This window comes from Opisthorchis viverrini (genome assembly GCF_000715545.1).
Source record: "Opisthorchis viverrini unplaced genomic scaffold opera_v5_229, whole genome shotgun sequence".
Taxonomy (NCBI): Eukaryota; Metazoa; Platyhelminthes; class Trematoda; order Opisthorchiida; family Opisthorchiidae; genus Opisthorchis; species Opisthorchis viverrini.
Window position 1 is genome coordinate 74,192 of NW_008751888.1, and position 12,888 is coordinate 87,079.

Here is a 12,888-nt window from a genome sequence, read left to right on the forward strand (position 1 = left end):
CGGCACAAATTTAAATTGTTCTGGAGTTATTTACAGTGAGCACAGAGTTCTTACGGCCACTTCGCGGTCTCCCATTCCCTAGAAGCAACACTCTTCACTCTTGAGTATCAAGTATGTATCAAGTGTCGATTTTTAAGTCTAGAGCGTTGAGAATCATCATTCAAAAAGCTACAGGTATGCGTAACTCTGCTACACCAAAACGTTTGGGGAGATGCGTGAGTGGCGCTCCGAAGTGGTTTATCCCTAAACGGCTGTCTTGAGATTTTTATTCATGCGCGTCTTTGTGTTTATTATGAATGGTATTCTTCAGAAAGATATTTTCTCCAGATGGACTGATCATCACATCATTTGAACGTATAAAAGAATAGCACGTGATTCATCTGTTCCCAAGATATAGCACGGATACGAATATCGAGGGCTCAACGTGTATCGATCGAACTTAAGAGGATATAGGGTTTGCTATTCATCACCGTTCATCATCCGTCAGAATACTTCTTGAAAAGAATATAGAGAAGTAGATCTGAACGGAGAAAGAACTAACCGCTGAGTAGCACCAGCAATCAGATAACAGCACTGCTGAAGTGCCTTACACACTCTAGCTTACTTCACTAGCTAAGAACAAGGGGAGGTTCATTTTCTAATGAGATGGTGACCAGTAGTGTTCCCAGTTTTATTCTTGCAGCAGTATTGACCAACACTGCCACAGCTAACCGTACGATATTTGTACGTCTTAACGAATCTAAGTAATCAGGCAAATTAAGACAAACTGGGATGAACTTCCAAGATTTTGAACTGAGCAGGGGAAATTTATAAAGGCAGCTGGTAGCCACAATACAGTCAGGATTGTCATCAATCCTTACCCGGGCAATCATACAGAGGAATGGCGAGTTTGTGGATCACCTCAACATACCAGTTTATCCTGTCTGCCTATTTATGAGGCGATTTAAATTTGACTTGTGTCTGCCCACCTAATCCCTGCAGGAATATTGATTCAGCGACAAGAGGCGATATCCAGTGCGGTCGTTTGACTTCATGCTGTCTCAGTTTTAGAGGGACTGAGGACTCTTCACGAAATCGGTAATCACGGCTTAACTGCATGCAACGATAGTAGCACGTGATGCGATCGATCGATCATTCGACTGAGGCTCCGTGGTTCAAGATACTTGAATCGAACGCAAGATCTCATGTTCAACCAGAGCGATAGAGGTAGGCATATGGTGTCAATTTTTTCCAGATGTTTGCAACCAAAGTGCTAGTGCACTTTTGACTCTTTGTGCAGATGTTGAAGTATCAACATCTTGCCAGAGATGATAATATTTCCAATTCTGATGGTAAAATCAAACAGGAACCACAGTAGTCCCCTGACGAGAAATCAACGTTGAAGAGTGGCGAACTGTCGGTTGACGTGGGTGATCTTGTTCAAGAGTTTCAACAATTCGGTCAACGTTTATTAGGTTATTTTGCTCCAACTGTTTTAAATTTTCAAAAGACTCGTTCACCACTTAATGGATTTCATACTCATGCATAACAATAGTTGACCTCAGTGTCCATCGTTTTCGTCATCATCTATAGCTGGGTTCGTCGCGGCTGCGACATTCGTGCGCTGCCTGACTAGAATCAAATGAGATTGGCAAATTGATTTGAATGCAAAACAGCAACTAATTCAAACGCAGGCTTAAATTCATATTTTTCGGGCCTCATTTCCATTTCCACGCTTAAATGTTTCCTACATGATATGTTCTGTTCTGTCTCTGTTCACAATTTTCTCACGTGTCTCCCAGGAATCGTCCCACTCTGCTCATTCAAATCTCTCATCAGCGAGTTTTTCTGGCCGTTTCGGTCACTTTCAGTCACCTGGGAATACATTGCTTCCAGTTTTGCGAACACGATCTTTACAATGTGCACCTTTTGTGTGAATACCACCCAGCCGAGTTGAGTATCAGTGATAGATCTACTCTCACGACCATTTATGTGGATGGTCACCCAATCGATAAATCAATAATTTCTCAGACACATTTCTTCCAGTTTTGCGTCCACGATGTTTACATTGTGCACCTTTCGTGTGAGTACTACCCAGCCAAGTTGAGTATCGGTGATAGAACTACTCTCACGGCCATTTGTGTGGATGGTCACCCAATCGATAAATCAATAATTTCTCACTTGAATGCCTCAGAGAGGCAAAGCCAGTCTATGCTTACAAGCTAGCTGGACGGAGTGTCAGTTGAAAATTATCAAATCGCCCCGCTCCACTACCAGCATACTCAATTTATTGAGACGACAGTAACCTTGATTAAGTCGATGTAACTATCCTGTTAACCGAAGTTTTTTCCCCAGAATTTTTCCACTGAACATTAGCATATTTCCGAAACGTTTAATTGCAATTAAAAGAAGTCCATCGTCATTTCAGTAGTACACACTCACGATTTTATCAATGTGTCATTATATTTCCATGCATAAAATTGCAGATACTATGTATTAACACACACAGTAAATCATTCCGTCACTGAACAAACCTGCTTCTGAGGGGACTTCAAACTTAATACTTGGTTTGTCACCTAACTTGTGGTTTTTAAAGGCTTGGTGTGCTTTAAAAAGTTCCACCCCTATTGCACTACTCATAAGGTTGCTGAAAATTCGTCGACAGCCCACGACCGGTTTCGCCCTTCTTGGGGCTCATCAGGTAGGCGCAGTCCCCCGTAGTTACCTTTATGAACAATATACTGGGATACCTTGAATATCGTGTCAACTGAAGCATGAGGCGGCCTGTGTGTAGCACATTCAGTTGTAGAATATCATAAACGAGAGATTCAGCTGAGTCTCTCGTGAAAACAAAATTCATTTGCAAATCAGTGTATTTCTAGAGTTCGATCCCTAGTTTCCTAACCTGAACATCCGTCAGCCTTCTTTGCTCACGTATGCTCAGTGCAAAGAGCGTTGGCGTTTTTATCTGTCAATATTCTGTACAAGTGTCAACTCCTCCCAGTTGAGCTTGACGTCGTGAACGCACGTGAAACAAACGAAGTATGAACATAAGTCCTACGTGTACAAAGTTTATACCACTGATAAAAAAACGCGCAAGTAGCACCTGATCAAGTGTTCTAAAGCGCCGTCCCTGCATCTGAAAAAAAGACTGATTATGCGCAATTGAAACAATTAGCAGTGTTTAACAACTTTCGTGTCCGATAGTTTGTAAACGCTTAGTTCATGCTTGTCAGCTCGTCTATATTTCTTCAGACTGGTTATCATTTTTAACCAAAATACAAAAGGGATTCATGTGACCCTAACAAAACGAAATTGGTAGCCTGTCAGAACAGTGAGGTGCTTCGCGATGTTCTCGAATTTCATTGAGTCGAATCCAGTTCAGAACCACATGATTCAAGGATTAACATGCAAACTAACTGATCGATCACCTCCGGAAACACTAGTTAGTATTATGAAGCGGGTGCGAGATGGCTCAAGTGGTCAGAGCGCGAATTTACTGACCGAAAGGTCTGTAGTTCGAGCCCGACGCCTGCCTCTCGGCTTCCTCTGTCTAGGCTTGGGCACCCTGGCAGTATTCCAGCCCTCGTGCCTCCTTCGCGTGGCATGGCAGCTAGGCATCGGAAGGGTGTTACAGCTGACTGGTTATCTTTTTTTAATCTACTATGAAGCAGTCTTTTTGGTGGTATTGGAAATTTTCGGATGATAGTCAGCAGATTCTCTTAAACGGGAAACAAACCTTCATGACGTGATGAGATTCGATCTTGCGAATTACACGGGAAGTGTATCCTGTTTTCCTCTCGAAGAGAGGGGTTCCAAAAGAGGTACAGTATATCCTCTGTTGATGGTGTACTATAAATGGATATGACATCCTCGCGATAACTTAGTGTGCTTCCACACTTACGAATGTTTCGAATGCTTTAAACTGTACTCTTACGTCAAATGAGCCCGTTTTTATGTATGTTTACTGTTGAGTGGAGTACTGAAAAAACGGTTGCTGCGTCAAACCAGTTCTACACTCCGTGTCGAATCCAGTATCAGCATTCAGAGTACCAATACTATATTTGTACTATAATGGAACTGGGATCGATCAACACTTTATCGTGCTAATGTATTTCCTCGGTACATCTGTACACTTGAGCAACGTGTCCACTTCCGGTTTTTGCGTGTCAGCTGCAGTCGACAGTTGTGCTGTCAATACGTGCCTCCACGAAAATAATAGCTGGAACAATGCACTTAGTTACGCAATCTGTTCAACTCATTGTCACCTGTACAACAAAGTTTTGGCTGATTCTATATGCTACCATTACTAATAATAAAACTGAAAATGATGCAAATGGTGAACGTTTTCAAGGTTGTTCCATAGGTCAGATCTCCTGGTGTGACGGTGTATACTACTGATGGGGCATGTGAGTAGTGTCTTCTCGTAAATCCGCTTCTCTTGAAAAGTGACATCTATTACGGAGTTTGTGGAGTCACTTTGTAGCATTTGCTTGCATTCGGGTAACAGTCAATGAGTATGCAGGAAAATTCGAGAAGACGCATTCAAGAAGAGGCTGGTTATTCACTTTTCGTAAACAAAATGCATATGAGATTTTTGCTCCCCCGTCCAATAGTCTGTAACTGCTCTGCTCAGTTTTCTCTAATAAATAACTCCGCAGCAAAATACTTCTTCCTTTTACTGGTAGGGTTTATGAGTGCGCACCCATTGTGATTACTTTACAACAAATTACTTTGTAGAGCGGTAGTTTAGACGAATTGCTGATACTGATGTCTCTCCTGATTTGTCAAACGACCATAATGAGAATTCGAGTTTGTACCTCAAGAAGAATTCTTCAATTTGGTTAAATATGAATTTCCAACTAACGCTTCGAAATTGTAGAAAAATACATGGTACGAGGGCACAAAATGATACGAAAGCGTAATTTCATCGGCGACAAGTTAGCTCTCATAAAATTGCACACATGCTGCCTAGAAGTTCTGCTGCGAAAATTCTGAGTCGTCACAAGCAGTCACATTGCCTAAACATCTAGTGCGCATAGCGTTCGTCAGTGGGTTGGTAGTTACTTGCTCGACTGGTGGGTTAGATGTCCGAAGTTCGAATCCCGGTACAACCAAGAATATACAGTGGTGATAAGATCCAACAAGGGTGAAACCTGAGCCAATGCTCCGCCCTTTGGAGTGGAATCACCGGAATAACTAAGCCAGAGCAGAAGGTAAACTGTTCAAACGAGAGTCATGTGAAACTAAGTATTTCATATATAGGCAGTTTCAACTTGTTGCTTAAATATGTGAACAGACCATTATCGATCATGCATGGCTCAGGTTTCATCAGGTCGGCCCAGTTCTCAAAAAAAGGAACAATCAATCCACAAACTGAAAAAACAGTTGGTTTGCAAGATGATTTTTAAACTCACAAGAATTACAACCGAACCACCTCAGTAAAGCGAAATACAGCCGTTTGCAAACAAATTCGGTTTTATGAGAGACTGACCTGGAACCAGGCGAAATCTCTTGTTTGTGATGTTTTTAGGTAAATGAATGTGCTGCACCAGGCCGCCTCATGTCCGGATAACCGCCTGATCGCCTGATGCGCTTGGCCAAACCAGAAAAAGTCAATGAACGTGCGAACCGGCTGATCTGTTGATCACTGTCGCGTACAAGGGGGTCAAAACAGTGATACTAAGAATACAACTCATCTGTCAAGGGCGAGTGAAGAACAACCAATGAAATCTGTCTCATTGGCAGTTATCTAGTCCCGTTACGTTCGGAGCTGGTTCTCCTAATAAAGTAGGACCTAAGGTTGATAGAAACCCAGAGATTGCACTTACTTGATGAGCCCCAAGAAGGGCGAAAGCGGTCGTGGTCTGTCAAAGAATTTTCAGCAACTTAATGAGTAGTGCATTACTTCTATACATGTATCGGGAAACCTGAGGCGGCCTGGTGCAGCACATTCAGTTGCCTGGAAACATCACAAACGACAGATTCAGCTGGGTTCCAGGAGAGTCTCCCGTAAAACCAAATTTGTTTTGCAAGTGAGTGCATTTCGCTAACTCCGTGTAATTTAGTTTCAAGTAGAACATAAGGTTGACGGAAACTCGGAAACTACGCCTACCTGATGAGCCCCAAGAAAGGCGAATCCTCAGTGAAGATTTGATTGTCTCAAGTTCTTTGGACTGCGGCAAACTATCTACACCAAGCAGAGAGAAACCGGAGGTAGGATATACTCACCACCGACCTATCCTGAAGAAAGTGGCGAACAATTTGAATTATATTCGATAAAGTGGTTGAAATATCTCCGTCTGCAAAACCTTGAATACTAAGAGTGGGGATGCCTGCATAGGATATTCTTTCTCTGTCAACTGCTCGCTGCGAACAGCAATATTTTGAATTTGTGGTACCCTGTTCCGGTTCCGGTTGCTTTAAAACTTTTTGTAGCCTGTCTCTACAACATACAGTTGAACTTTTCCTGCCAAATTGCTTTCGACATTTTCCCATTCTGTTCCGTTGCATTTCTGCTGTGAGCTTTATGGAGTAAGCTTCTCTGTATGAGACCTATCACAGAATTGCATCATTAGCGAATTTTTCTAAAACCAGACCGCTCTATTTGGGCACGTTAGAAGTTGTCCGGAACTCCGGGGAACTTCTAAAACATTCAGCGTTCTCGACTGACCGATTGTTTTAATGAGTGACAGCCCTACATCGATTTGAGAGGTACTTTCAAATCACCAGCTACCTGGTTCCGACCTTGAAACATCATTCATAGCCTGAATCTGCGATAGCGTCACCCGGAATTGGGCCCTTTGGCGGAATGGCGGTGATAGATCACCATCAGTTGAGACTTTTCGTGAAAATGGAGTCGGGCACACCAACCATATCGCTCAAGTATGAACACGTTCGCCTGTTCAGACGTGAAAATTCAGCTGCGTCCAACGTGCGTTGGTGGAGTAGTGGTTACACGCTCGCCTCGCTTGTCAGATGTCCGTGGTTCAAATCTAGGCACGGCCATTGATATGCACTGCTGATGAGCCCTAATAAGAGCGAAATTCGAGTCCAGTGCTCCCCTTTGGTGTGGACTCACCAGAATAATTACGCCAGAACAGGAACACGCCCGTTCAAACGAGAGTGGTGTGACTATTAACAAAATGGAGTTTGAGAAATACACTAATTTGCAAATTGATTCGGTTTTCACCATATTGAATACCGTACCAACCGAAACATGAGGCGGCCTGTGTGCAGCATATTCACTTGAAGAACATCATAAACGAGAAATTCAGTTGAGTCACTTGTGAAAACCAAATCGATTCCTAAATGAGTGTATTTCTCGAAAACAGTCCAATTTGGGTTCAAGTAGATCATAAGGTTGACGGAAACTCGGGGACTGCGCCTACCTGATGAGCCCCAAGAAGGGTGAAACCGGTCGTGCTGTCGGAGAGTTTTCAGCAACCTTGTGAGTAGTTTCCTTTATGAAAATGGAGTTTGCTTTCAATCATAAAAATCACCGGACTGACCCATATGATAGAGGTCCGTGTGCATGAAGATCGAGTATAAAACGAATTTGGCACTGCAGCCCATTAAGTAAAGCAAAACTATTAACAACAGGTAAATTTTGTTCAAACACTACCAACCGCTACAATTAAAACCTGCACAATCCCGGTACCTGATCTAGTTAGTATGGTACACATCATCAGTTGGTTTTCGACCAAATAATACTTTTGATCCCATTTCGTATTTATTTCATCATTTTTTGAAAAATGCCTTCTTTTTGGAAGGAAAGTTTTCCCAAACGAAGTCCAAAACTCTTCTCTGACAAATTCTTGGGGCTAATTATAGCGGCTGTTAACAAAATCTTTGCATTACGTTTAATCAAGGAATTCGTGAGGCGTTGGATTACTGACTTATGAATCTTAAAGTTAGAGAATTAAGTGGCTCTTCTCTTTGACAAATAAAACTTTTCAGCGGCGTGCTCATCTTAACTAGGCAACTATTTCAGATGTTAGGAATTCCAAGAAGTTTATTCGGAAAAATCATTTTTTTCAGTAAAACTCTAAATTGATATTTCATCCTGTAAGTGAGGTGAATGTACGCTGGAAACTCTAGAAGCACTGTACAGTGGTCTCATCTTTATTGGGAGTCAGCAGCAATGTGGGTTTCACGAATCTCCAGGGTGATTCGAACTCGCTACCTCCCGGCTAACAGTTTACGCATCGATCATTCGATCACGAGCAGTGTGACTAACTGGAACTCAAACGAGACATAAGACTGTTCACCCTTCAATCACGCAATGTATATCAGGTGGTCACGCTTTGACTGGCTCCTCGAGCGTCGGCTTCGCAGATGGAAGTTACACTCATTCTCTCAGCTTATTCCTCATGTGAGCTACTTATAGATTGATAGTAGTATAATAGGATTCAAAATTTTCAATGGGGAAAACAGCTGCACAGCGCCTCTCGGTTTTTCGGCTTAGACCAACTTCATTTATAGGAGGAAATCCCCAAAAACATTTCAAAATCATCTAATAATGCCGAGAAAATTTGAAAGGAATCGAACCCGTTCAAAATTTGTTACGTCAATAGATAAAACACCCGTTAAGATGGCTAGCAAAGTGTCCCTCCTCAGTCTCAACAACACATGTTCGTATCACGTGTCAAACTGTCGCCTGGCTTCGCAAATGAGAGTGTCACACAGAATGTTAGGTGTAAAATCAATATCCAAGTCAAACTGAAAATGCGATGGACACGACAATGAGTCCACCAGTCTGATAATGGACATTACTAGCAGAAGGATTTTATCCTAAATATTACACATTCTCCTTTCTACGGAAAAATGTACATCCCTTAGAAAACCAAACGGATTGGTTCTACCAATCGCTGTCTTTGTTGTCAGATTACCTCTGAATGACACGATATCATAATAAAGAACTCACCTGCTACAGAAAACCACGCGCCTCTTGGTAAAGTACGCCATAGCTTAACCAGACCGTTCCCAAAGCGACATCAGCATTCATTCATGCTGTAAGTTCCCGGACAAACAGTGCGGGTTAATGCAATTATTCCCCCATATGACACCTGTCTTACTGTGATTGGTTTCCTGGTGAACCGGTGAAGTTACTTTCAAAGTGTTTCAGTGTTCCAGAGCAAGACACGTGCAACGTGGGCGCTGCTCAATCCAGCGACCAATAGAGAGGCTTTTGCGAGAACGGAAGTCAAACAGACAGTTTCAAAAGTGGAACACCGGATTAAGCATGCGAGTGAACGAGCGATATCAAACTTGAGAAGATAGGTGAGTAGGGCATGGTCAGGATACAAGTGGAAAAAACACCAATGGTTTTCGTTCTAGATCGTCAAGCTCCCCAGAGTTTAACAATTCAGAAACATTTTTGTAATTTTGCGAGTGCCAATTCGATCGCTGAGTGTTCCGAGGCAAAAAGAGGAATAAATGAACTACAGTTTCGCCCATATTGTAGCCCTGATCAACACATTGAAGGTTGTATCATTTTCAAATTCTAGTTCTCTAGAGAAAGGTAGAACAACCCGATCGATTAACCACTAACCTTAGCCGTCGGAATAGGCTAACAAGTAGATCGGTATGGGAATGAAATCAAGAGAATTTCCAGTAGAAATTGCATTCGCATGCACCTTTCGAGTGCGAATGTCATTGCACTCCAATTGCTGATGAGTACTTTTCAAACACCACGTTTGTCTTATAAGTGAGACGGGTAAAATTCATTTCATATCTGGGTCATCGTTACAAATAACTGTCAACAGAGTTTTTCCAAACTGTTGTCCTCGCCTCCATGCAAATAAATGAGATCGCAGACGCCAATTCTTTAGCTAACTTATGCTCTGGACAGTTTGTTCCTTGTGTAACAAACACACTCAGAGAGTATGGATAAAACCGCGTAGAATTTTGACAAATACAACGCAACGAGGTTATTGGTCATTACAGCGTGGTCTGTCCTTTTTCCACTTTCCAAACGTTTAACATAATGTCTACGAACAAGAAACTGGTTTTGAACACTTTGTAGTATTAAACAACCTTTGTGTGAACGGAGACTGCCGATAAGGAGCGTATCTTCTTCTCACAGACGGGTGTACTCTTCGGATGTCCCCTTTGAGAAACTACTGTCACGGAATCCGGTTATATTCTCTTCCTGGAGCCAGCCTCTTCTTTAGGAAAATACTGTTCCACACAAGTACCAGGCTAAGATCATTTTCTCTGTGGAATAAGTTCACCGAACTACCATCGATTAAGGCCGTCAAACTCAGTGTGGACAACGAATGGCAAGCCTTAACGGCAAGACTCGGGCTTATTGAAATTTTGCATAGCACTGTACACTGTACAATTGTGTAGACGTAGCATGCAGCTCATGAGGCTGATGAAAACTCTTCGACAGCCCACAACTGGTCTGGGCCTTCTTGGGGCTCACGAAGTAGGTGCAGTCCCCAAGCTTCCTTCAACCTTTTGTTCTACTTTAACTCAGATTGCACGAAATTCGACAAACACACTCATCCGCAGACCAAGTTGGTTTCCACGGGAGGCGCGCCATAAACCCAGATGAATCTCTCTTCAGCTGAGGGTGCTGTACCAGGTTGCTTCATGTCTCAATCGAGAACTTCAGCAACTTTATGAGTAGTGTATTGCTTCTATAAAGCTCCACCATATACACATAAGGCTGTTGGTGATACTCCCACCTTTCTCCTTATTTTTCTCTCTTTACTAAGTGTATAATCGCACGTCTTTACAAGGGCCAAGCACCAGAAAAGGGGATCGTCTTTTCGTAATCCCAAAACATTTTCACCTAATCGAGGTCATCTCCGAAACTTTGTTAGCAAGTTTGAACACAACTCGGATAATTCAGAAGCCTGTCTGCTGTTCTGGGAGAACTCACAGTCTGGTGTATCTGACGTCATTGTTTGTTTGCTTGAACGACTGTTGATTGTGGACACAATTCTAAGCCAAGTATAAGGTCCAACAGGTCAAACTTCGTTCACTCCGGTAGCAAGACACCGTTCAAAGGTGGAAAAAGCACTACAATAATGCAACGGGCAATTAACCTTGTGTTCTACTTGAAACCAAACTGCACGAAATCAGCGAATATACACTCATTTGCAAACCAGTTTGGTTTTTCGAGAGTTGAATCTCTCGTTTGTGATGTTCCAGGCAACTGAATGTGCTGCACCAGGTCGCCTCATGTTTCAGTCCGTAGGATATTCGAGATATCGCGATACAGGTATATATATGCCTGGAAATATCACAAACGAGAGATTCTGGTGGGTTCCAGTTGTGTCTCTCGGAGAACCAAACTAGTTTGCAAATGAGTGTATATTCGCCAATTTCGTGCAATCTGATTTCAAGTAGAACATAAGGCGAACATAAGACATTAAGGCGAAACCGGTCGTGGGCTGTCGACGGATTTTCAGNCATCTCACGAAACCTCACGAGGGAGTTTCGAACCGGTGAACTCTTGATTGGTAGAACATAAACGCTAAATCGTTCGGTCATGAGTGGCCGATCAGCGGTTGTAGTAATACGTACACAGACAGGGGGTAAAGCTATTCATTATCCGGTCACAAAACCGTATCAAGTAGTCTCAGGTAATCACTGCCTCCTCGAATAACTACTTCTCAGATAAAAGTTTCACTCAGCCCGTGAAATCACTCTCGCCTCACTCGAATTTCAAAGTGCTTCTGCGTTAAGGAAAAGCATAAATTAGACTGGATTTACAAGAGGGCTCGAATTTCCAGCTGAAAACTTCCTATATACCCAAATCCAACTGGATACCACTGGGGCTCGTAAAGAATAGCTTCATGACTCTATCCACCTCAAACTGCATGCACCTCTATGAAGAAGGCACGCGTGGAACTACGCACAAGTGTCGGATAACTCAGAACATGCCTTCGTTGTTTCTTCGAATGGTTTGTTGTCAGAATAGGAATTCACTCATGCACAAGGTAAAAGAGGTTACTGCTAGACGCCTTGAACCAACATCGTGCGTTTAGAAAAACACCACCTCAATCTGGTTTTACCAAACTGTGTCCAATGTACACTCAAACTCCATCTCTGCGGTCGTTGCAAACGGATGTTTCAAGGTACCATCCCTTCAGTTTTCACACAAAACGAAACCCCCCAACTCCTTGGACATTACCTTATCCTCGACTGAGCATTCTGCCAAAGAGGTTGATGAAAGCACTTTGATATCCTACATTTTTTTATTAGAAATGTGTCCATTCCAGAACCGAAGATTTTCCTAAGAGAAGCATGAGGTGGCCTTTGTGCAGCACATTTCAGTCGAGGAACATCACGCCCTGGAGGTTCAACTGGGATTCGGCTGATTCTGCCTCTGCAATCACCATCTTCATTTGAAAATTAACATAGTTTGAAAGATTTCTTCAAGACCCAGATTTCACACCTATCCAGTCCCACACTTTCTGGAGTTCTCAAACTTGAGCTCGCTATCTTCCCTTGGTTGCAATCCCAGTGGACAGTCGAACGAGAAGTCACGTACTGACAAAATGCACTCATTTAAAAATTAACCAAATGTCGATCTGGGTGACTCGGCTGCTTTTCATTTGAATGTCTCGTTGGGGATATTCTCCAAAGGAACGCTCTGCTCCACCTCTTGTTTCGCTCGTTAGTATGTCTTTGAGGTATCGTTATACGCTACTCAAAAAGTTGCTGAAACTTCGCTGTCAGCCAACCCACTACCACTTGCCCCTTCCTGAAACTCATCGAGCTGGCGGGTTCTTCAAGTTTTTGTCAAGATTCCTTTTTGCTGAGCTTACTTTCTCCCCCTCCGTTGACATCCATTTAACTAATAAATGAGTAAAATTCACGAAATACACTCATTTGCAGACTAATTTGGTTTTTTGACAGACTCACCTGGAGCCCAACTAAATTTGTCGTTTG

General features: G+C 42.6%; 1 protein-coding gene across 1 annotated transcript in view; it reads left to right on the plus strand.

Moving 5' to 3' along the window:
- Positions 1 to 7,290: 7,290 nt before the first annotated feature.
- Positions 7,291 to 12,888, plus strand: part of T265_08684 (hypothetical protein) — a gene marked incomplete at both ends in the record, with an annotated part of 8,448 nt that continues 2,850 nt past the window's right edge. Inside the window, 2 exons of the mRNA XM_009174558.1 lie at positions 7,291 to 7,329; positions 11,143 to 11,288. Coding sequence (XP_009172822.1) covers positions 7,291 to 7,329; positions 11,143 to 11,288 — 185 coding nt within the window. The remainder of the gene's footprint in view (positions 7,330 to 11,142; positions 11,289 to 12,888) is intronic.